General features: G+C 38.3%; 1 protein-coding gene across 13 annotated transcripts in view; it reads right to left on the bottom strand.

Moving 5' to 3' along the window:
• KMT2C (lysine methyltransferase 2C) overlaps positions 1–23856 on the bottom strand; it is a 187043-nt gene that overhangs the window by 74020 nt on the left and 89167 nt on the right. For all 13 annotated transcript variants that reach the window (XM_052692586.1, XM_052692582.1, XM_052692585.1 and 10 more), the window contains 7 exons: positions 13101–13263; positions 11436–11607; positions 10312–10426; positions 9441–9613; positions 8546–8703; positions 6022–6135; positions 3584–4311 (listed from right to left, as the gene is read on the bottom strand). In XM_052692586.1, the coding sequence (XP_052548546.1) occupies positions 3584–4311; positions 6022–6135; positions 8546–8703; positions 9441–9613; positions 10312–10426; positions 11436–11607; positions 13101–13263 (1623 nt within the window). The remainder of the gene's footprint in view (positions 1–3583; positions 4312–6021; positions 6136–8545; positions 8704–9440; positions 9614–10311; positions 10427–11435; positions 11608–13100; positions 13264–23856) is intronic.

Here is a 23856-nt window from a genome sequence, read left to right on the forward strand (position 1 = left end):
ACTACTCAAAAAAGAACATGCATCTGAACCAACTTCTTTCATTTTTCAGTGTCATTTTAGAAAAATCTCTTAATATAATTAGAACAAGCAAGCCACCTAATACAGATCATCAGTATCTTCCTGATGAGAAGGAAGACCTTCATTTCATCTAATCGGTACTGCCCATGGAATGCGTTCTAAAAGAATGCATACAGTAAAACAAAATCAGTAAAAACTTATTTCCTACTCAACACAATCTCACAGATCATTCTCAAGCCTTATCTGCCAGTCGTTCCTTGATTTCACATTATGCTTACCGACACAGGGCACTGTTGCAAAAATAACTGATGACTTCCAATTTATTCCATTCATACACATAAAGTATCCACAGCACTACTAAAAACATGCACATGTTGAAAAAACAACCCACTTTTTCCTGTGAAGATTTATTTCAAACTAGATGAATGTCAAGATTAGTAATCACCTAACTTACGTGATCATTCTTTTTGAGATTGCTCCTACAGGAGAAAAATAATGAAAAGATCAAAGCAGAGGTGCTGCTCCCGGCTATAAATCTGACAATTACTTACAGGCATGGGGGGACAACCTGTGCATTCCATGGGCAAACACTGCACAGGTACAACTCCGAGGTCAGCCCTGTAACAGCTTTGTCGTACTGGAGCTACAAGCAAATGTCTCTGATCTGTGAACTGCACTCAGGAGACACTGAAAAGACAATTTGTCCCATAACGGAATAGGGTAACAAGCAGGTGGGAGACACCCATGAAATAAAAATCACAGGAAGCCACTGAGATGCCACGCTAGGTGGACAGAGGGCTCTCACTGGGCTGCTTACGTGCAGCTAGTTTTCTTTCTATCACAGATGTACTTATAGAAGCCCCCTCTTGTTGTCTCTATCCAGATTTATAAAATACTTTGCATTTCACATTGGAATTGAATAATTATTCAATTATATTAGTAATTTTATAAATGTATTTTGAAGAAAGAGACCATCATTCATCCTAATGCACAGCACAATAATCAAAAGAAAACAAATCCAAAATGAGAAAATTATTCATTTGTACAGATTTGTTTGTCTCCGGTGAAGGCCAAAGTTATCTTAGAAAACTGAGGCAAAATACATTCACAGAGTGCAGAGACCCTTCTCATGTTCTTTAAATGAAGGCCCATAAATCCATTAGAGTGATTTTTTTCTTCTTAAAAGAGGTACAGAACAATCCAAGAAGGTAGATAAAAAACTAACGAGAAAGTGGGGAATGTTGCCATCTGTGGGAACTGGCTAACTTGGCACATCCACAGAGTAACCACACACTTCACAAAGCATCTAATTTAAAGCAGTGCAGTCCTGCAGAAGCAAGCACTGCAATAAAGGAAAGTCACTGTGGCTCCAACACCAGTTTTACCAAGGATAGGAGCCACAATCCCTAATCCATGAAAATAACGCAACCATTTAGTTTTGCCAAACTCAGATCACTGGTAGAAAGTTGGGAAAACATCCATCTTTCACAAATCACGTACCCAGAGGTCTTCATTTTCATGCTACCCTTATTCAGGACAATTCTCACTGATTTCCACAAGGTGCTGGTCTGTGCCTGAACTGAATCATCAGTGGAAAGTAAGAAAGCAAACTGGGCCTTAAAACAAAACATGCACGTGATTTTCTTACCAGAAAATTACTATTCACTTCACAGAACTTGAGTTCCAGCTTAATGCGTGTTTAAAGCACGAGCTCCATGTATTTTTTGAACACAGATCATTAGCTTTACAAGTAACGTGTCCAGTTCTACTACAGGCATTGCAAAGATGTCAAGTACCTTTTCATTTTAAAATATAACCTCCAAACTGGTGAACAAACTATATTAAGTTAGCATCACAGCTTGGACTTTGCATTACTCTTCATTCCTAAATTGTAGTTCAGCTCACTTCTATTTGCATTACTCACACCATGTACTGAGATGTTCATGGCTATAACTGTCTTCCACACAGAACATATAAACTGCTACTACTTCTGAAGCTGTTTTGTTTTTGTTTTTCAAGAGGATACATGTCTATTCTAATACAGGCATTTACAGTTGGGGATCAGCCTTCATGTTTTCTTAAATGGGTCTGTTCCAGTGCTCTGTCATTCTTACAGTAAAGAAGTTTCCCCTGATGTTTAGATGGGACTTTCACTGTTCCTTGTCTTGTCACTGTGTCCATGAAAGGAGCCTAAGTAGCTAAAACTTGACTCTCACCCTTTAGATATTGATAAGCACTGATAAGGTCCCCCTCAGTCTTTTCCTCATCTCCAGATGGTACAGCCCCAGGTATCTCAGCTATTCCCCATAAGGGAGATGCTCCAGGCCTCCACCATTTTGCAGCTCTCAGCTGGGCTCTCTCTAGAAGTTCCCTGTCTTTCTGAGAAGCCCAGAACTGCAGCACAGGGGGAGGATCACTTCCCTTAACCTACCAGCCACACTCTTTTTAATGTACCTCATTTTAGACTGCCAAAGAATTCCACTTTTAAAAATTTCATGATAAACTATGGTAAATTGTTCACTGAGAAAATACATTTAATTCTCAAGACAGCACACAGTATGAGGAAAAAGATTCTTTTTAAGGGCTTGTGTTTCTTTACTTCAAGACACCAGAGCAGAAATAATCAAACACTTTCCTCATGGTAACTCAATGGTCCATTTTTTGTTCACCTGTATTTCTCCATCATCTGCCATGCTTACATAGAGAGCTAGCTGAATAACTAAATAACTAAATAAGTGACTCAGAGATACTTAGAAACCTTCCAATTTGAATGTGTTATGGTTTCTTGCTTTTATCTTATTTTAGTCTCTTCAGAACAAGAAAGAACTAATTTGACTACATTTTTGACCCCCTGGCTATTATATGAAAACACAAAGAAATGTGCAAAGTTAAGAAAAATATGAAATGATCAGCCTAAAAGTTCCAAAAACTAAAATTAAGAATAGAAATGAAACACTGATTTGTCACACTGACATACTTTTTGATGAACCATTTCTCCCACAACCACACGACTGAAATAGAGAGTAGGATGGGATGGAGCAGAACTCTATAGACTTGAGCATACTTTTCAATGATCAGATTTAATCCTAATCAAACCATAACAACTTACATCAGACAGCACTTGCTCACAGAAGAAAACAATTATATTATTTGTAACATCATTAAAATACTGACCATGAAAAAATTTGGAAGCGTGATGGAAACAACTGCGTCAGGCTTTTCTATGCAGTCAGTTTTAGATGTTAACAACTTTAAAAGTATTAGCCAAAATACATGAACATACAAAAAAAAGTGAGAAGTTGGAAGACATATTGTGTATATCAGCATTTGTTGCATGTTGGTTAAAAACATAAGAAATACTTTATTTTTCTCTAAGCATAATCCAAAAGAAACTGTAACTCAAACTACAGACTCTTTTGATTAATTAATATGATGTTACCTTCCTGAAGAAATTAACTAAACACTCACTTGGGAGTATAAATGCATACAGTATTCTAAGGATTATACTGAAATTCTAACTAATACGTGCTTCATAAATATATAATGAAACATTCTGCATGCTTACCTGTCTTGACCTGGGTCTTCCAGGAGAAAATTTCCTTTTGGTGATGGCTGGTTTCCCCATGCCAATTTTTGGAGTGACTGATATGTAAGTTGGTGGGAGAGCACTTCCAGCAGTGGAAGGCAGTGCTGGCAGCTGGGCGTGCGGTGCTTCTCGTGCAGAATGCAAGTCCAGGGAGGAAGACACATTTGCCTTGCTTATGTTAACTGATGGGGGAAGTGAGGGGTAAGTCTCAGCTGGTGATTTTATGGGTTTGTCTGCAACCGGTGAACTGTTTGTAACACCTTCATTTACAGAAGCAGTTTCTGCTTCTAGAAGAGCTGGTGTTTCTGACTTTTCAAGGGTTTCTCCTTTTTCTACCTCTTTTTGCACTTTTATGATTTCCAGTTGTTGCTCTGCATGGATACAAACACCTTCTTTGCTTTCAGTCCCTTTTATTTCTGGCATCACAGTTATGGTCTCAGGTACTGAAGACAGAGACCGAGAGTCTACCGTGGCTACTTCTGATACCTCAGCACTACCCTGTGGTAGCTGTGTCTCTTCCACGTGTTTGTCTAACTCCTGCTGTGCTACTGCTTGAACACCTTCCATCACTTCCATCATTTTCTCAGTATGACTGTCACCAGATGCTGGTGTCTTTTTGGGAGACATTTCCATTTCAGCAGAATTAACTTCGTTAGAGACTTCCGTTTCCAGTTCTGTGGTCTTTTCTTCTGGTGATATGCCTGTAACTAAGCACAAACATATTAAATGCTCAGTATGATGATGAACAACATACACAGTGTACTGGTCAACAAGCATAGCTGGTGCACATCACATACAGCAGTATCACTGTTGGTGAACTTTATATGTACATTTGAACATATTCTATAAGTATCTTCCATTGCACCTATGTTTGAATAGTGAGAACATATGCTCAAACACAGAATAGTACAATTTCTTTTTTTCTCTTCTGTATCATAGCAGAGTAATTCACAGATATGCCATTTTCAGGAATAAGCTCAAGCTTTTCCCTTCACATGTTTCCTACAAAGAAGTGCTGAGGCAAAACAAGGTTACATTAAGGTACCATAGGCAGTTCCTCAGCTACTAACAACATACAGAAAAAACTTCCAAATGCAAATACCAGGAAAGCTCCCATTCTTTTATTGCTGTGAGTCGAGTTGACAGATGAATGAAAGTTACAGTAAGCAACAAGTAACGTTGCTTTAAAATAAAAAGAGCATTCAGTAGACCCTAGATTAACTTTTGAGGCAAACATTTCCAAGTAGTCAGCTAAAAGTGGCCCTTCCTTTTTCATTTCTGCTTATTAAAGATACATGCTGGTATAAATTTATGTACTTTAATCATCTCTCTCAACTCTTCCAAAAAGCAAACAGCTGATAAGAGGAACAGTATATATATAAATAAAAACATTTCTCATTTCCACCTAGTGCTCTTCCAGACTTCAGGAAATCACTTGAAACAAAAACAGTTTACATGGTAATGTCCTAAAGATTTCTTTCACAAGTATTTCTCTAGCTTTTATGCAAGCAAACACCTTTCATTCACAACTTTCATAGTGCAGGAGTTCTATGGAGGAGCCTTTTATCTATTCCACAGAGGACCACATTGTTTGCTCTGAATTTGGCTTTTAACACCTTCTTTCAATGGACTTTCAGTGGACTTACACTCCTTACTTTCTACTGCCCTTGCACTCCCAGATTCACACTGCTATGCAAACTCCTCAGCCATTACATTTCAAAGTCTAGCATTTCACCATGAATGTGTCCTCCATTACAAAGTTTTCAGTCATGGCTTTTGTACCTACTACCTACAAGCTATGATAATAACTTGGTGATTATAGCTAACCTGGGAGATAATTTTTTTCCTTTGGCTCTACATTTGGGTTTCTTGATTTCCCTTAGAGCAACCCACTTTAAACATTGACCTTGGCTGGATGAGACACACTTGAATGTTCTTCACCATTCCCCTCAATCACTAACACATTCAGATGACTTGACCCAAACCCATTCCAATTGCACTCCTTCTTATGGCTGGTACTTGCTGTCTGACTGTAAGATCCATTTCTTCCCAGAATATAAGTGGTCACCTACTGCAACACACCCTGTCTGGACGTCCTTCACCAAACACACCATTTAATGATAAGGCTCCAGTGCACAAAAACATCCTTCCCACTTAAGGAGAAAGCCACTCCTACCAAACAGTTACACTGATATTCTCCTACACAAATTTTCTGAGGACTATCTTTGTCTTGGATAGGATACTATTTCAACAAAAAAGTTAACACTGTTGCTTAAGAGTTCAGACAGCAGAACATAAACAATTTGTTTCCAACTGCTTTCTCTTTACTTCATAATTTAATCACCACAAACTTTCTTGAATGAAAACAGCCTCTGAACACAGCAGTGGTATTTTCTCAGACTCCAAAACTTTCTTACCATCTGTGACACATCCAACAGCTGATTCTTGACCAGAGCCATTACCAATGACGAGTTGTTCCTGAAATGCCACATCCTCTCCACCACTTTCCATTTCCATTTCATTTGTACAAGCTTAAGAGTGAAAGAAAATAGTCAAAATCGATATGGTGTTTACTCCATTACTTTGGCATCAGTAGTTTCTGTCACTGCATGACCTTCTGGCTAAACAGAATGCTATTTAACTATATGACTGGAGCTAGGGCACATCAGCTCAACAAGAAAGATAGGGAAGATACGTAGCACCCTAGAAGACAAAGCCTTCTTCTCATTAACATGAAACTGTTTAATGTCTTGCAGACAGTGGAAAAGGGCTGTGAAACAGTTATAAATACCTAACACTGAAAATATAATTTAGATATTGTCACAGACTCTGCTACATTATCTAAGCAATACAAAAGGTCTTTCATCAAATTCCACTTTGCAGAATTCAACAGACCTTGTGGGATGAAGGCTTCACACTTTTTTTTTTTGTAAATATTGTCATGGCTCATGACAGAGACACGATGTTCCATCTCCTATCAGCACACAGAACACTGATTTCCAAACCATTTGCTGAACTCCAACTACACAATAGTAGATTTCATCATTTTAGAATAAGCATGCCTATTTCTGTGAGCTCCCCATATTTAAACATGAAACTGCATGGGAAAGGCACTGCTGAGTGCTGCTTCACTTGACAGTATTGTTAGAGAGCACAAACAGGAAGCACATACTTTTTTCTCAAGTAAAAGCTTTTTCAGTGAAGGAAATTCATTAAAATGCACTGGACAAAGCAAGAGCAGGAAAGACAAATATGTAGTAAGTGCTAGCCCAAGAGGGACTGATCTTTCATGGGCATTAGCATGAAAAGGGTAAATGAATACAGCTTTGTGTTCAGGAAGCCAGGAACTACAAGGTGATGCTACTTTTAGTACCCAAGAACTATTTGCAGAATGCCAGCTCTAAAGTGGTATTTTAACCTTAAGGAAATGATCATTTAGACTGCTCCAAAACCCGATTTCAGTGTACAAAAGTGCTCTCCTGGGCATAAACTAAGCATGACTGCACTGATATAGTTGCTGCAGGATCACTCCTAGTACTTGAGATAACAATCTTAGTCTTCTTCTAGGGGTAGAAAAGTGCTTAACAGTGTTTCTGTAGACCTAAAAACCATAAAAGAAGTATTACTTAAAAACTTCAGCCTTTTAACTAAACCTTTAACTTACTCTAAAGTGTTTGCAGTAGAAGACTGAGAGTTCACATACAATGCAGGCTTCTTCCTAAATCATCTAAATACCATCTGAGAGTCCAATAGTTTCCAGTAACCTTGGACATGTTCACTGACAGAGTTCCTCCATCCATTTGCATACATGTACCCACAGCCACTGCCTGGGATCATCATCTCTTTCATCATTCCTTTACTGCTCACCAGAGGTGCACACTTACACAAACTGGCTAACGTCAAAGATAATGACCTGCTTATGCAAAACTTCAGTCTGAACGCATAAAAAGCCGCAGCTCTTCTGAAGTCTAAGAGTTTACCATTGCAGTGAAAAACTACTGGGCTTTCAAAAACAGATCATTATGCAACAGAGCTACTGATTTAACGAAAGATCAGTGCACCAGTGTTGATCTTTATGCATCAGAAATGCACGTGGCAATGCAGTTCATCTGTCACATTTTACCTTGCTTCCACATTAAACTGCAATTGCACTTCTCTTAGGAAATTCAGCTTGTGTGAGTAGGTGCTATCCAGAAGAGCACATTATATGAAAGAAAGGAGGGTTTTCAGTTAAGATTACATTACACAAGTTTTGTGGATAACTCACCACCACCCTTCTCTCTGTATTTCCTTACTGTCACAGAGTACTTGTAAAAAATACTTTATACTTTTTAGCAATTTCCTTTCCCACCTTTTGTTTGCCTTGTAGACAACAAGCTCTCAGAAGGCAATTAATAATCACATACTGTTTTGAAAGAGGACTCTGATTAGAAGCTGCGCAATTAAATGCACCTGGTCCTCGAACACAGTCCAGTTCCCACTCCTGCTTCCTACCTGGACATACTGAAGGAAATGGGCAGTACGAAACAGTTGAGTATCTGTGTAGAGTGACACAGATAAACTGCATGTCACCAGAAACATCTGTCAGAAGCTGGCTTATGCCTGGTAGACAGGAGAGTCCCAAAAGATTTGTCAAATGAGTCAATTCATGAACTGTAACCACATGAAAAGCTAAAGAAGTTTACAGCTACGAGTCGTGATAGCTGGAAGCAACCATAATGCTTGTTTGCTTGTGTGTCAAATACAGGATCCTGAAGCCAAAGGGCCAGAAAGCACACTGAGAAGACAGAATGGGTTACATGAGAAGCTATTGCTTAGTAAAGGAAAGGATGAAGTCTACAGAATCTGAGCGGCTGATTCACAGAAGACCTAGTGAAGCATCTGCTAATGCTTCTGAGGTTAGTATTTACATTCTGTAAATGTAAGATTGCATTTGATTACCTGCTATGTTGTCAGGTTCAGGAATGAGTTCAGAAGTATCCATTACATCACAAGACTGAGTCTGATCCCCTTCTTGCTTACAAAGAGTACAGATGTAGTCTTTCAGCTGAGACTCCAATTCAATACCTGGAGATCTGTCACATTCTACATGAATCCACCTGGGGAGATTAATTCAGTTTGTGATTTTTGTAATAACAATATAAAATATTCCAGCACTATTTTCCATTTCTCTGGGGAAATAAAAAATTTGAACCAATACCAGGAAGAATTTTGTAGAAATAACAATGATGTATCAGTCTGTCAAATCATTGAACAAGCACAAACATGAAGACCTACACTGCTGCTAAAGCCATTAAGACACCACAATATGTAAAGCAGTATGACAAAGCTGCACAGTAAGGAACAGAGCACTGAATATGTAATGGTCCACACTCTTAAAGTTTCTCAACAGCTTACTATTAAAGTAATAAAAATTATTGCTGGTGTAGAAAAACACACAAAATGTAACAGAGCACACATGCTTGAAAATTTTACAAGAAACCATGACTACTAACTGTGTTTACAAAGCCTTACACAATGAACAGATACATAAAAATTACAACACTGCTTATAAAAGTTAGGATGATGACCCTTCTTGTATGTAAAAAGCAGTGTATTTTTCTCTGCACACTTCATTATCTGATCTTTCTTGGTAACAGCCAATTACGGCTTATTCGAAATAAGACTCATTTGTCTGTTGCATTTAGAGTGGGAATATCAAGATGTTACATAAGATTCAACAGCAGTGTGCATCACACAAAGTCTGCACCTTGCACAAAAATACATCAGTGTCATCCAGCTCACCATAAGCTCTAGGCATTTTAGTACAACTTAATGAAAACCATAGAACTCTTACCTTTTGCACATGTGACAGTGCAACATATCTTTCTGGAAGTCTTGGAGGCACAGTTTGTCACAGAAAGGACATGACAAGTTGTCTTGTTGCTGGTAACAACTGTCACATACCAAACAATTATGGTGCCACTGACAACTTGTTCGTGTTCCACACTCAGCACATACTCTACAGTTCTAAAGATCACAAGAATTTAGTTCATTATGACATTTCACACTGTGCATTAACTGACATTTTCCTCTTCCGAATTAAATAAAGTTTCTATCTTTAATAACACTAATAAATTAACTGTGATCCGATAACAAATTATGGACACTCTTGCAACTGCAAGAAGAATTTTCTTGCACTACTGCCTTACCTGAGAGGAATATTTCTTATCTCTGTCTTCTTATAACTACCACAAACTGACTATGAAATTACATTCATCTCATGTACAGGGATTTACCTTGTTACTTTGAAACTACTGTTATTATTTGTACTTACTCACAAAGTCACTGACTATACAATTTCACCCCGCTCTCCCCAAACCCAAAGGAACTGTGAAGTACAGAAGAATTGCTCTTCTCAAAAGCAAGGAGTGGTCGAATATAACCAGTCTCCAAGGATAGATTACATACAATACTTTGAACAGCTTTCAGTTTACATATAGTTTATTTTGTATCACGAGAGCAGGTGTCATTAAGCAGAGTTTATTCACTCTTCCTGGATCCTTCTCTTTCCCTTTTCCCTCTGGAGCTGTATAATTGGGATTCCTTCAGAAATTGCAAGGGACATTACATGCTAGCAGCCATCTGCAATACACCTAGTATTATATGCGTACCAAAACCTGGTTCCCTGTAAAGACACAGAACTATTCTGAAAGCTTTCAACTTACTTTACATTTCCAACCATTTGTAGGTACAGAATCCATAACAGGTTGTAGACAGAAAGTATGGTACCCTTTGTCACATGTATCGCACACCAGCATCTTGTTGTCTTCCCCAGAATGTCTAATAACAAAAACAGTGGTATTTTAAACACTACTGAGATGAGCAGTAAGAAAAGATCTGTTTGATAAAAAGTCTAAGCAGAAAGTTAGACAGCTGAAAGCATGATAATATAGGAACATCACTTTCAAATGGCTCTGCTAAAGCATGAATTAAGTATACCACGCTTCCTGCAGAAAGCACTGAGCCCGTGCAACCAGACTGCTAGCAATCAGTCCCTTTCCATTTACACACACGTAGGAAGATTAATTGGCTTTTCTGTACTGATATCAGTTTAAAATCTAAACACATTATTTCTGGGGGGAAAAAAAAAAAACCATGCATTTCTACTTGCTCCTACAATCAGTCTAAATACATCTTCCCCCCCCCAAAAAAGATCTCCGATTGGCAAAGCTTCTATGGCAATTCACATGGATTTTCTTCTACTTTTTCAGTAGAGAGTTTGCTAGTAAATACTGGTACAACAGTTGTAGAGATACATTTTAGAACATGCATAATCATTTCTGGTATTTGCTGTCTAGCTGAGTGTGATTAGGGAAAGATCTTTAAAGTAAAGGAACCTGAACGCAGGCAAATAGTGAATGTTCTGCTTGTTAACCAAGCACTGCCTGATCAGGGCTAAGAGGTAGTAATGAAGCAGCCTTTTTCCAGGTTTCTAAATTGTTAAAGGCATTACATTAAACAAATCTTTAATTTGGTAAACTGGAAAAAATCCTTCCATATAAAAGATGATGAAATCACATGCTTTGGTAGCTCTGCAAAACCTGCCACGATGATGAAAACTCTGGGAGCATAACGTATAGGAAATGCAGCTCAGTTCTCTTCTTTAGAACACAGATCCCAACACAAGGATTTGACAAGTTAAAATTAATATATTATGACAGATCTATCAGAACAAATAATTACATTTTTGGAAGAAAAAATAAAGAATGGATAATAAAATAGATGTTTTAGCATCAAAGCACATAGATCTAAGAACTTCCTCCCCTCACACCCTTCAAGTCTTACTTACTTGCAGTTCTGGCACACCTTGCAATCAGGACACTGCCAACCTGCTCGTTTTAAAGGTGTAACTTGTATGTCTAGGCACATCCCATGGTAGTGCTGGCCACAGGTCGTACAAAAAAGTTGATCTAAGAGGTCTCCAGGGCTGTCACACACTGCACAATTTGCTTCTTCTTTTGCTACAAATAAATCATTTTCCCGATTATAATTTAATTTAAAATTATTAACAATTCTATGAACCCAATGAAGCCAAGAAAATCTTCAGTAGTTCTTCTGCTTGCAAAATGTGATCATTCTTACAAAATTCAAATTTAATTAATTTACTTAATAACTACTCCTTTCATTTGTTCTTCCAACATATTCAACTAAACTTCTCAGAACAAAAGTACATTCATTTTAAGCCTTAATAAGTCTTAACAAAAGAAACAGGCTTACTCTATTTCCCTTGATGTAAAACAGAGCTTGAGGACCAATTCTTAGGTGGAATGAGTACAAAGTAAAACTCCCAGCAGATCTAAAACTATTACTAATCCAAAATGCTTGCATTTGAGGTAGGGCAAATAAGCATGCCTTGTCCTTCCTGTAAGCATGTGGCCTCCACAAATGTATCTCATTGACAGCTGTCAAGTAGCAATATAGCAGTTCCACTGCTAGACTCTCTGGCAATTACAGCTGCATTAAGCACGCTCATCTTCAGCTCAGCTGCTAAAAACAGAGGTGGTTCACCAGAGCTATCTTGTGGAGTGCCTGACCGTGTCCTGTTGGAGCACTTCAGGTCAAGGTGGCTATGCCTGGCAGACCACAAGTCTCCCTCCTGTGCTCCCAACGCTCCCCCTGCTGGTCTCAGTTACAAACCAGGAGGGAAATCTGCAACTGAACCCAGTGTGAGCAGCAGAGGATGAAGAGGTCTGCAATAAGAATGAGAGGCATAACTACACTTACATTCTCTTCCCCTCTGCTGTTTGAATAAATAATATTAAAAGGCAAAAAGCAAAGTTCAAAAACATTTGAATGAGTTATACTTCAGAGTCTGAATGGAACAGCATCAAACAAATCTTCCCTTAGAACGAGCACAGAAAATGCAACAAGAATATGCTCCCATACACTGTGACCAGCAGAGCCAAGTGCCCTGTCTGCAGTGGAGATTCTTTAATCCCATGAAAACCTGTGAAGCACAGTGTAAGCTGGTTTGCAAACAAGCTTTTAGGATGTACAACAATGCTAATACAAATAATTTTTTTTTTTTACCACCACACAATACATCCTAATGGTATTTTCAAGAAATATCAGACTGCTAGGAATCTTCACAACTACACTTCTATTTCTAAGACATACTGAAACATATAGTAGGAATATATTTTTGCAATAAGCATGTGGGAAGGCTTTTAGAAATAAAGTAGACTTAATTTCATTACGGAAACCCCACAAGTCTCAAACATATATTACAATCTCAGTCCTGCATGTCACAAAAAGTTTGATGCAATGTTAGCTGCCAGCAGAGTCTATTAATAAAATCACATGTTGAAATTAAGCTTACCCAAGCAAATCCAGGCATCTTACAGGATACCCTACTCTACTGAAGTAGGATATCAGCTAAGGAAAAGCTACTACAGCTAAAAGATGGAATTACTAAGCTGAGCCTAAATGTGGCATTTGAATAAAGTGTACTTACATCTTTCGGGAGCCTGATCAATATGGTCTGGACAAAGGAGGGACAAGTTACTGAAATCCTGAAATGTGCCTGCTCCAGCAGCACAGGGGTAATGGTACATCTGGGTACATTTCTCTTCACAGCATTTGATAGTGGCTCCAAGGTGCTTACAATATGCACATCGCTGAAAAACAAACAATGATCACTCAGAATCTATTTTTTCTTGCTTTTTTTTCCAGACAAACTAAGAACTAAGGCTGCTAGGAAGGAGCAAGCCCTGAGGAATCATAGAATGACTTGGGAGGGACCTCAAGGATCATCAAACTATAACCACCCTACCTCATGCAGGGCCACCAACCTCCATATCTAATGCTAGACCAGGCTGCCCAGGGCCCCATCCAACTTGGCCCTGAACACCTCCAGGGACGGGGCATCCACAGCCTCTCTGGGCAGCTGTTCCAGCACCTCATCACTCTCTCTGTAAAGAACTTCCCCCTGACATCCAACCTAAATTTTCCCTCCTTTAACTTAAAACCATTTCGCCTTGTCCTGCTGTTATCTGCCCTTTCAAAGAGTTGACTCCTCTCTTGTTTGTAGGCTCCCTTTAGGTACTGAAAGGCTGCAATGAAGTCTTCTTTTCTCAGCCTTCTTTTCTCCATGCTGAACAAGCCCAGCTCCCTCAGCCTGTCCTCATATAGGAGGTGCTCCACTCCTCTCCAACAGCTCCCTGTCTTTCTTGTACTGGGGGCTCCAGACCTGGACACAGTACTGCAGATGGGGCCTCACAAGAGCAGAGTAGAGGGGGACAATCACCTCTGTGTCCCTGCTGACCACCCCTTTTCTGACGGAGCCTAGGAAGACCAAACAGTGACTGGACAGCATCTTTCAGTGGCATTCTCTGATCTTTCCAAGTTAAAACATTCAGTGAAATGCATCCTAAATTGCTCTGATGACTGAGATTCTTCTTATCACAGAAGAAAAATGCTCTTCTATCTGTTAACTGTCTTTAGCTATATCTTCAGTAAAAAAGGCCTGAAGGCTTACACTGAGTAATAAAGGCAGACCTGTTAGAGATTGTAACTAAAACACATATTGCTCCGTATGCTGTAATGTAGAACTGCAGACATTGTAATCAGAAATATGAATTACAATGAAATATTATGTTCTATTGAAAACGTACATGACATCATACAACTATTCCCACGGGGATGATAAGGCATTAAATAACCCACTACTTTCCTTTCATCTCTTATTTCAATGCTACACAGATATCACCAACAACCTTCAACAAGTCATGAAGAAGCATGATTATTACTATTGGCCATAGTCACATCTGTAAGGAAATAACTTCTCATACAGAACTACCCAATAACCTTCCTGCTCCTTAGTCAAGAGGGAACAGAGTCCATCAGCCTGCTTATAAAACATCACCCACACCTTTCAGATTCAGTTAATCAGTCTCTTTGCTTTCTTGGATTCATTAGAGTCCCTGAAGCACCGTAACAAGCTTTTGCACTTTTTCACCACGGCAACAGTATTTGAAGACTAGAGCAGAGTGCTATAAGGTTGGAAGAAAACTTAGGAAAAAGCAGGTCAGTGGCTCATGGGAAGGCATACATAATGTAAAGCACCAGCTGAGCTCAGGAATGCTTATCTTTCATAATAAACCTACATGCCTTAATAACAACACTGGCACTTTGATTCCTAGCTCAAGCACCTAGTAACATCAAATCTGAAGATACACCAAAACAAGAAGTTACACACTGCATCTGCCTGATTCTCAGAATACAGAAAATATTTATTACCATAATTCTTCTGTGTTTCAAAGTCTAGCATGAAATTAGGCATGAAACACAGTACTATTACAAGCCCACAGGTATCAAATCCAACCCACATGAAAGCACAAATCACAAAGTTGACTGTGTTAACTGCTAAGCTGACATCCTTGAAACATCACATTTTTAGCAAAAAGTCTGCCTGCAGTACAAATCACAGGCAAGGAAAAGAAAGTACTGGTTTATGCCAAATACAACTGCTGTGTAAAAGGATTGACTTTTTATAAATGAAAGTGGGTCACTAAGGATCACTTCTGCCAAGTTGTCTGTGCTTCAGCACTCAGTCTGCAGGCCTGAGATCCGCAACTCTTCTCACCTCTGCCCATCTAACACCTGGTACAAGCATGAGAAAGATGTATGCTGTTATTTGAGTAGCCAAATGCAGAGCAGAGGGCAGAGGACAAGATAAGCAACTGGCTGCATGGAGTTCTTGAAGCAGGTGAAAAAGTTAATGATAGAATTATGTTCAAGGACTGCCAGCAAATTCAGTGCAATGCAAGAAACTCATCTTAGGAAACCATACAATCACTGAGCTCTTATGGAAGATGTCTGAGGTAAATCATAAAACTCAGCTGTGAAGTCATGAAGATACAGTCCAAAGCCTTCAACTTCATGACAAAGAGTCTATACCCCATGGCATTACTTCGTCCTTGACATTTCTGCGTCCTATGGAGATGGCCCATGTTAAGCCAAGTCTTCATTCTTACAAGCAGGCTACAACATTTTCAAAGGCATTACTCAATGATAAACATTAGAAACAGGAAACCAGGAGGGGCTCAAGTCCCAGCAAAGGTCCCCCAAGAAAGCATTCAACAATGTTCAAACAATGAACGACATTTGAAGTCTTCACCGGATCCCATCATTAATTCCTTAAAAATTTATCTGATGGGAGACAAAACTACGGAGAACTGCAAGCACTCAAACAATCAAATGCACTCAAAACTGGAAATAATGAAGATGGATTAAATAGCAATATTAATAACATTTTAAAATGTCACATCTGTTTCGTGAAACTACCAATCAGCAGCGGTACATAACAATGTAATATCAGAGCTGCCTTCTTCCAAATGCTGTACGACTGCATGATGAAATTATTAGAAATGAGCAAAATATAGGATGAATGCAAAGCCTCGAAAAATGTTGATGTTGATTTAAAGAATCATGAAAGATGCTGGAAGATAAATGGAAGCCCAAATTACATTTAATTGAACCCTTCAAACCCATCTGCTAAACTGCACTGGCAATGAAAAGCATTTGGCAGCTAAGTAAAACACACACTTTAAAAACAATGTGGTGTATATCATCTGAAGCAAATAAAAAGCACAGAATATCAACATTTGCTGAATTTATAAGACATATAAAGCAGTCTGACGAAATAAATGCCCAAAGGGATTTTTTTTGGCAACAGCTGTTGATGAGAAGTTACTTTTCCAGCAGTAGAAGCCAATGTTTTGCTGAAAATAGGCCCCACACTATGACCCTAGGAGAGCAAGCATGCAGCCAGCTCGACTGCTTGTAAAGACAAAAGCAAGCATGTGAACAGCAAAAGTATAATAATTTTAAAAATATAAAAGCTTTGCTAAATAAAACTCAGTAACAAGTACTGCTTTACTATTCTAGTACTAAAATATGGTATTAAGATAGTCAGAGATGAAAGGGAGACATAAATCCCACTTCTGATAAAATACAGCATGTGCCTTGTACGTGCTGAGCCCAGGAAGAGAGGAAAAGCCAGCATGGAGCCTTCCACTTCACTGCTATGAGCACAAAACACAGTGCTCTGTCAAAGGGGTAGAAGCTGAAGCCAAGCTTTCTAAGGGATGAAGCAAGATGGACACTGTCTGTTCATGGATCAAATAATTTTACAGCACTGTTCTACTGGAAAAAAAAAAAAAAGAAAAAGAAAAAAAAAAAACAACAAACCACCAAAAATGTGATGGGGTGTCACAAAGCTAAAGCTGAAGAGACTGTCTGTTATTTATTCAGAGTATATTGAATAAAATAAATGTCATTGAAGCAGCAGCAACTGATTATTTCCTATTGAAAATGTCCCTCATTTGTTACCAATGGTTTTCTCCAGTAAGCTCCTAAGGCATTCACTCATGACAGGAAAGTTCTCATCCTACCCATACTTCTGCTACCTCCCATTTTCAGTGGCGTATTCCAAAATTTTGAGCAAGTTAAAATGATGAAAAGTCATTTATTTTCAGCACAATGGAAGACTAGATCCATACAGCAGTATGAAGAAATTACGAGGTCCCATTTTATCATTTTACTACTTCATAGCATTACTGCCTCAGCAAATGGACAAGTAACAACCCTCAAGAGACACAGACACTAAATAGAGGCTAAAATAAGAACTTTGAATAAAAGCTCACTTGCAACCTGATTAGTACAATGAAGTTAAATGTTAGCATTGTCTTGCAAAATGTTTAACAAAAAGACAAAATATTTGCATTTATTATGCAAAGTTACATAACAAAAAGAGTTTGTTTTAAAAGGGTAAGCTGACAAAACCTGCGCTAACAAGAAGTGTTTTTAATTATAATTAAAATCTATAGCATATTCAAAACTCTGCACAAGCCATCTGTTCTTAATGAAACAATGTAAGGTACTACCAGTAAGAACAAACTTCCAACTTGGCTCTCAAAATATAAACTGATAGCTGAGGAGAAGCGGACACTAACAACTTGTCATTAATTTGTCAGCAAAATTCTAGAGTAAACAGAGATTAAGATATGTTTTCTGGTAGCTCCAGTCATTTTCGTTAATGACCATGATCCAGCAAAAAAGCTGATATTGCTTAAAGATACTAATGACCATTAGCACCTTCAATGTCAAAGGAAACATTTTAAGCACCACGCTGCATTTAGGAGTACAATGCAATAAATGGTAACGGAAATAACCACAATTTAACATTGCTATTAACAAGGAAAGCCTGTATTAAAGGATTACTATAATGGTTATTATACCCTGACATTTTTTAGAAAAATTGTAATTGTAGAAACCAACAATTTTTGCTCTAAAACTGTGAAAAACCACAGACAAGCAGGAATAGCTGCAATCTGGCCAAACTTGACACAAACTGAGAAATGAAGAAAAGCAGTTTCTTAATACACATCCTTGCTTTCTACACGATTTAGGATAACGTAAATGTTTCGAGTGAGTCTTAACTTCCAATGCCTTACAACCATTCCCTCAATTCTCATCTAATAGCACTGTGAAAGAAGGGCACGTGAGCTTGTTGTTTATTTAGCATGTCAACAATGAGAAGATCAGTAACATTTAACATAGTTTAAATTGTGATAATTAGGCTCCAGGATCAACAACTTCAGGATAAACAAGGCCAAAACAGAAATCCTCAGTTTTGGTTCAGACTGCTTTTTGGCAGGCTCAGGAAGCAGACTATTGTACCAGTTCCATTTGCTTCATGTGTGGAAGGTCTTAAGAAGTACATGCAGAAATTTCTTTTTGCTGGCAGAGCATGGTCTGAGCCACTAACTGTTGGAGGCTTTACAAAAAATAACTGGGGGAAATATTGCTACATACTTGCTGTTTAATGATTGTCTGAGAAGACATCTGGCACTGGTCATCATCAAAGACACTGAGTTGAAGTCAACTTTCTGCCTGATCCAGCACAATCCAGCAGTGATGCTCAATCACACGCAGGGACACGAAGAGGCATGTGCAATCTGTAGGTTATGCCTTCATCACTACAGCTAGGCTGGCATCATTCTATGTGCAGTTATTTAATAGGAAGTTACTTGATAGCATCATGGACAATTATCTCCTGATAGAGTTGCATCGTGTTTCTGAATGACATAAGGCTTCAGATGAAGACATCTCAGTATCTACATTTTGTGCCTATAATAAGAAGTGTTTCATTTCCCATTACATTGAGCAGAAACATGGTAATTTTATGGAGTACACCTCACTGCAGTTCAGCTGACCAACCAATAGGTGTCTATTTTCAGGCCCCATTGACAATACCCACTAGATCTCCAATGGCTGTAACTGGAACATAAGCACAGCTCCCAGGAGGGCATGTCCACACAGAGGCTGAAATTCAGATGTCAGCCTTGAGCTGAAGCTTGCCTGAAACACACTGACAAAAGCCTTCTATTGGTAACACTGACAATCCACCCCAAGGGTTTTGTCAGCACGGCAATAAGCAATGGGCCATCCAAATTAATATATATTCTTAATTTAAACTAAAAAAAAAAAAAAAACTGTTTTCTCTTGACAAGAATGGAAAACGACGTGGAAAAAGGCCTCATAAATCTGCTCTTTGGAAAAATGCATATGCAGGTACTTCATGTGCTTGTTTCAATGCAATGATAATGAAAAATGACAAGGAAAAAAATAATTCTTTCTTTTTTACTATTATTTAAACAGTCTACATAGCTGAACACTGAAAAACAACAAAAAAAAACGTAACACCAAAGAGACATTAACATCCTTCTTTGGAGTGAATCAGGCACTCACTGTTCTGCATGTGATCACACAGCCAAAGTCCACGTCATCAGGCATGTACACAAAGGACACGAATTGTGTGCAGACAACCTGTCTGCCGGCATGTCCTAACTTTGTGTATTTGATCTGGGAGTCTTAACAACACATCCTTTTAAGAAAGATTTTGTAGATATATTAACTTGGCTTAACGCTTACTGTCAGCAAATCCACTACATACACACTCAATGATCCACCTGATTTACAGGGTAACAGTGGTGATATGGCAACAAGGAACTCTGGATTATGCTCGCACACACACAGAAAAAATACAAGAATTTCCTGCTTTTAATACCTCCCTCATTAGTGAGCACCTCCTTAGTATTCCTTCCCCACTGACTGCAATCAGTACCTTATTGTTCATAATTCCTATTTCCTTGGCTGTTTCTAAATTGCATTCTCCAAATGGCACAGAGTCATCGTAAACAAAATCCTACATCTTCAGTTCGCTAATTTTTGTAAATTGAGCTCAAATAAAGCAATTAGATGGCATACTTTGAAAATACCAGCTTGAAACATTAATATAATTTCTTTTCTAATAAAAGCTTCACATGTTTCATCTGGCGTGAGCTTTTAGGTTGTTGTTTTTTTTTCCCAATTTGACTGAATGAGCCAATTGCACATATTCCTCCCATCTTTCATCCCCAGGCATGGTGACCCTTTGGTTTTTATATGTGTATAAATGCATATATATACATATATATATACATATATATATACATATATATGTATGTATATATATATATACATACATACATATATACATACATATATATATATATATATATATATATATATATATGTATATATGTATGTATGTATGTATATTTTTAGTTCATTAACTACCAAAAAAGACCCACACAAATAAGCAACTTGTTTTTCTCATCACTTACTCTATGACATCACCAACATTCCCTGGGCAAACATTTTAAAGCATGGATTTAAAATTCTTAAGCCACAGGCCAACTATTTTGCAGGTAATTCAGCTGCTGTTCTGGGGATCCAGGATGTGGGGACAAGAAGAGGCTGCTTGTTTCGTTTTGCAGCACGCTGCCTCAGTAGCTTACAAAGAAAAAAGCTGCCAAATTTTGTAATGAATTCCACAGAACATTAGGTCTGATGCTTAGCAGAAGCCATAACTGTTAAGCAAATGATATCCTTTTGATGAATGCCCTTATTTGAAAACAACGTTGATTCTTCTAACCCTTTAGCAGTGTCCCAAAACAGATGTGCACAACTGCAAATTCTGTTTGCTTTCAGGTTTACGAAGTGTGATGACATTTTTACAATCACGCATGAGTCCTTTTACCCAGGAGTGAAATAAAACACAATAATTCTTCACCATCTGTTTGTTAATTTTGCATTCATTTAACTTTGCATTTTAAACTAATAATCATTTTCTTATAATATAGTTTGTTCCATTGGTGGAAATTACAGCTGTTCAATTAAAAAAGGAATGGTTTGTAACAGTACACAGTTTTTCTTTAAATGCTTCCATTGTTCTTAATTATAGAGATATTAGTGCCATCAAATGGAAAAAAACTGCCAAGAAATAGTGTTATGTTTTATACATCACAGATTCCCTTAGTAAATGTACATATTTACTTCTGTTTCAGCACCAATTCCCACCTGGTCTCTTCTACATTAAAATCCTTCTCCCCACTACAAGACTCAGCGCAGCTTTTATTGCTGCTGTGGATGACAGGCTTCTTACACTCCTGAAGGAATAAGGCACAAACAATTAGATGATGTCTCCATTCCATTTGTAGCAGATAGTTACATGAAGCACAGTCCTATATCTTCATAATGCTTTCCCTTAATCTCCAGTGACAGGCCACAGAGTTTTTGATGTTTTTATTCTTATCTGGTTACAGCTAAACTAAGACTACAACAACACCATAAAAGCTTTTTCTCACATTTACAGTAAAATTGAGGAAATTCCATTCCTTTATCAAAATAAAACCACATTGAAACCACATGAATAATACATCAGAACCAGTGAAAGGAGACAACTTGGATCAACAAAAGATATGGGTCTGGAGAAAGAATGGGAGCCCATCTGAGATTCCAAGCCTCACGATTTGGGGTTCTGCTTTTCCTGTTGCTGGGCACAGCCTACGCTGCCAGTTCACATCACAGTTACACTCCAGCCCCTGAACATGGCAGAAATTCTCTTGTGTTGTTTTGGTTCCTAAGCTTAGCAATGCTCACCATCTACAAATATACTCTTCAAGAGACGCAGTCTGCTTACTGTGAGTGTTCCATTAATATCAGAGTGACTGTTCAGATGGCTAAAAGCATACAGATTCAATTGCTGCTTTCTAAAACCAATTTTATTTGATGGCATGGAAATCTTAGCATCAGACGATGGCTCTCATTCTGCACAGAGCTGTAACAACAATGCTGCCCCAGTACTAGGCTGAGCAGCTCACTAAAGACACCCATACAGAAACAAAGAGTTCATCACTCCATGGATTCACTTCAATTAATGAAGTTCAGGAAAAGCTGAAGAACACCAAATTGGTGCACAACAAGACTAAAGAAATGAACACACAGCAACTCCATCACGCTCACATGAAATTAAGAGTGGGTGTACAACCACGTGGTGATGCTCAGCTTCTGGTCTTACCAGAGCCTTAACTACTCTGACCTTTTGGTTTCTCAGATGAATGAGCACTGCTGCCAGGTCCGACCTTTACTGGCAGATTGATCCATCACAATATTTTAAGTCTGACAGAAAGCAAACATTCGGGAGGTGCCTGAGGCACATTGGGAAGTGATGGATGCACAGCTCTAACAGTCTTCCCAGCAATTCATCATCTATTTCAAGTTATATTAAAAAAGACCTCACCTATTATGACATTTGGAAAGCCTGAAACTCTTCCCTATTCTAGGTAGCAAATCCGTTTACACTGTAGAAAATGAGTGTTTTCCTCTCAAAGCTCAGAAAAACGACTGCAACTTAACTGTCTTTTTGTCTACTTTCTTTACAAATCTCCATTCACTTTTAAAGGTTGATGATTTGTCAACACATCTCCCTGGGAATACCATGCAGACACCAGCTAATATTGCCATAACAACCTGCAGTCACTGAAAGGAAGAAAATCAACAAAGCAGCACGTGCATGGATATCTGACAGCAGTGTGTGTAGATCCAGATTCACTATTTACTCTGCAGAATCTGCCAGTCTGCCCACTTCTCTGGGAGGCAATTTCATACAGAAACTGAATGGAAAAATATTTTTGAATGGAAGAAAACAGTATTTTACCAATTAAAAATTGAAACGGAGAAGGCTGTATGTGTAATAGAGAAATGCCCAGAGTGCAGGTTGAATGCATGCATGCACATGAAGCGAGGCCATGTTGCAGCAATCTATTCAAGGTGTAGCAGTTGTTTGACCAATGTTAGATGCTCTAGGAAGCAAATCTTCATTTATTTCACAACTATTTTTCCCCCAGCGTACTGAAGAGAAACAAAGCATCTTTAAAGGAATACATGAACACCACTGAGGTAAATACACATCTTACGAGAAGCACTCATTTGAATTTCATTAGTTCTTCCGATCGATACTATTGAATAGGATTATTGATATTAATTGTGACTGATGTATGGGTCAGCTACAAGTTCATCAGTGGCAGCTGACCTATCATCACCTGCCTGCTTTTTATTCCCACCTAAGATCTGCGAAATGGACAATTACAGAGATGAAAATGAATAGTACCAAGCCATTCACTTAGAGAGATGGGTATCAGTAAGGTAAGACCATCAGGAACAGGAGCTTCACTGCAAGCAGTGGCTGCACTTATCACCAAGTGTCACAGACTTGCACAGGAAGGGCATTTGGTCCCTGTTTGGGAATAATTCATAGCACGTCCCTCACGACTTTTTCCATGTTATTAAAATGAAAAAACAACAACAGAAAACAACACTCAAGGACACCTGCATTAATGGGACTGCCTTGTACTGATGCCTGTAATGTATACGCTCAATCTGCAACTCTGGAACATAACTTACACTAGTGGAAGTTAATAAGAAAACCTTCAGGGAATTCCAAACTATTTTTTGCTAATGCTTTGGTTTTGCAAGCTGCTGAGTACACCTATCTCAGCAGCAGTTTTTGAGCTACTGCTTAAAAAGCAAACTGATGCCAACAGAGTAGGATGTGCACTCCTGAGTTTCAAACTAAAATATGCTCATGTGATTTTTTGAGGATAGGTGGAAGCCCTAAATGAAGACCCATAGCAGAAAATAATCTACAATTAGCAGGAAAAAGGCTACTACTAAGACTCTTTTGACTGGAATAACCAAATACATTTTAGAACTCTAACTTCAGTATTGAGTTTGAACTTCAGAGTTCTTGTTACAAAAAACAATGTGACCAACGTCCATGAAAAAAAAAAGATATATAATTGAATAATACATTATTTATAAGG

This window comes from Tympanuchus pallidicinctus, unplaced genomic scaffold (genome assembly GCF_026119805.1).
Source record: "Tympanuchus pallidicinctus isolate F22 unplaced genomic scaffold, pur_lepc_1.0 scaffold3, whole genome shotgun sequence".
Classification (NCBI taxonomy): Eukaryota; Metazoa; Chordata; class Aves; order Galliformes; family Phasianidae; genus Tympanuchus; species Tympanuchus pallidicinctus.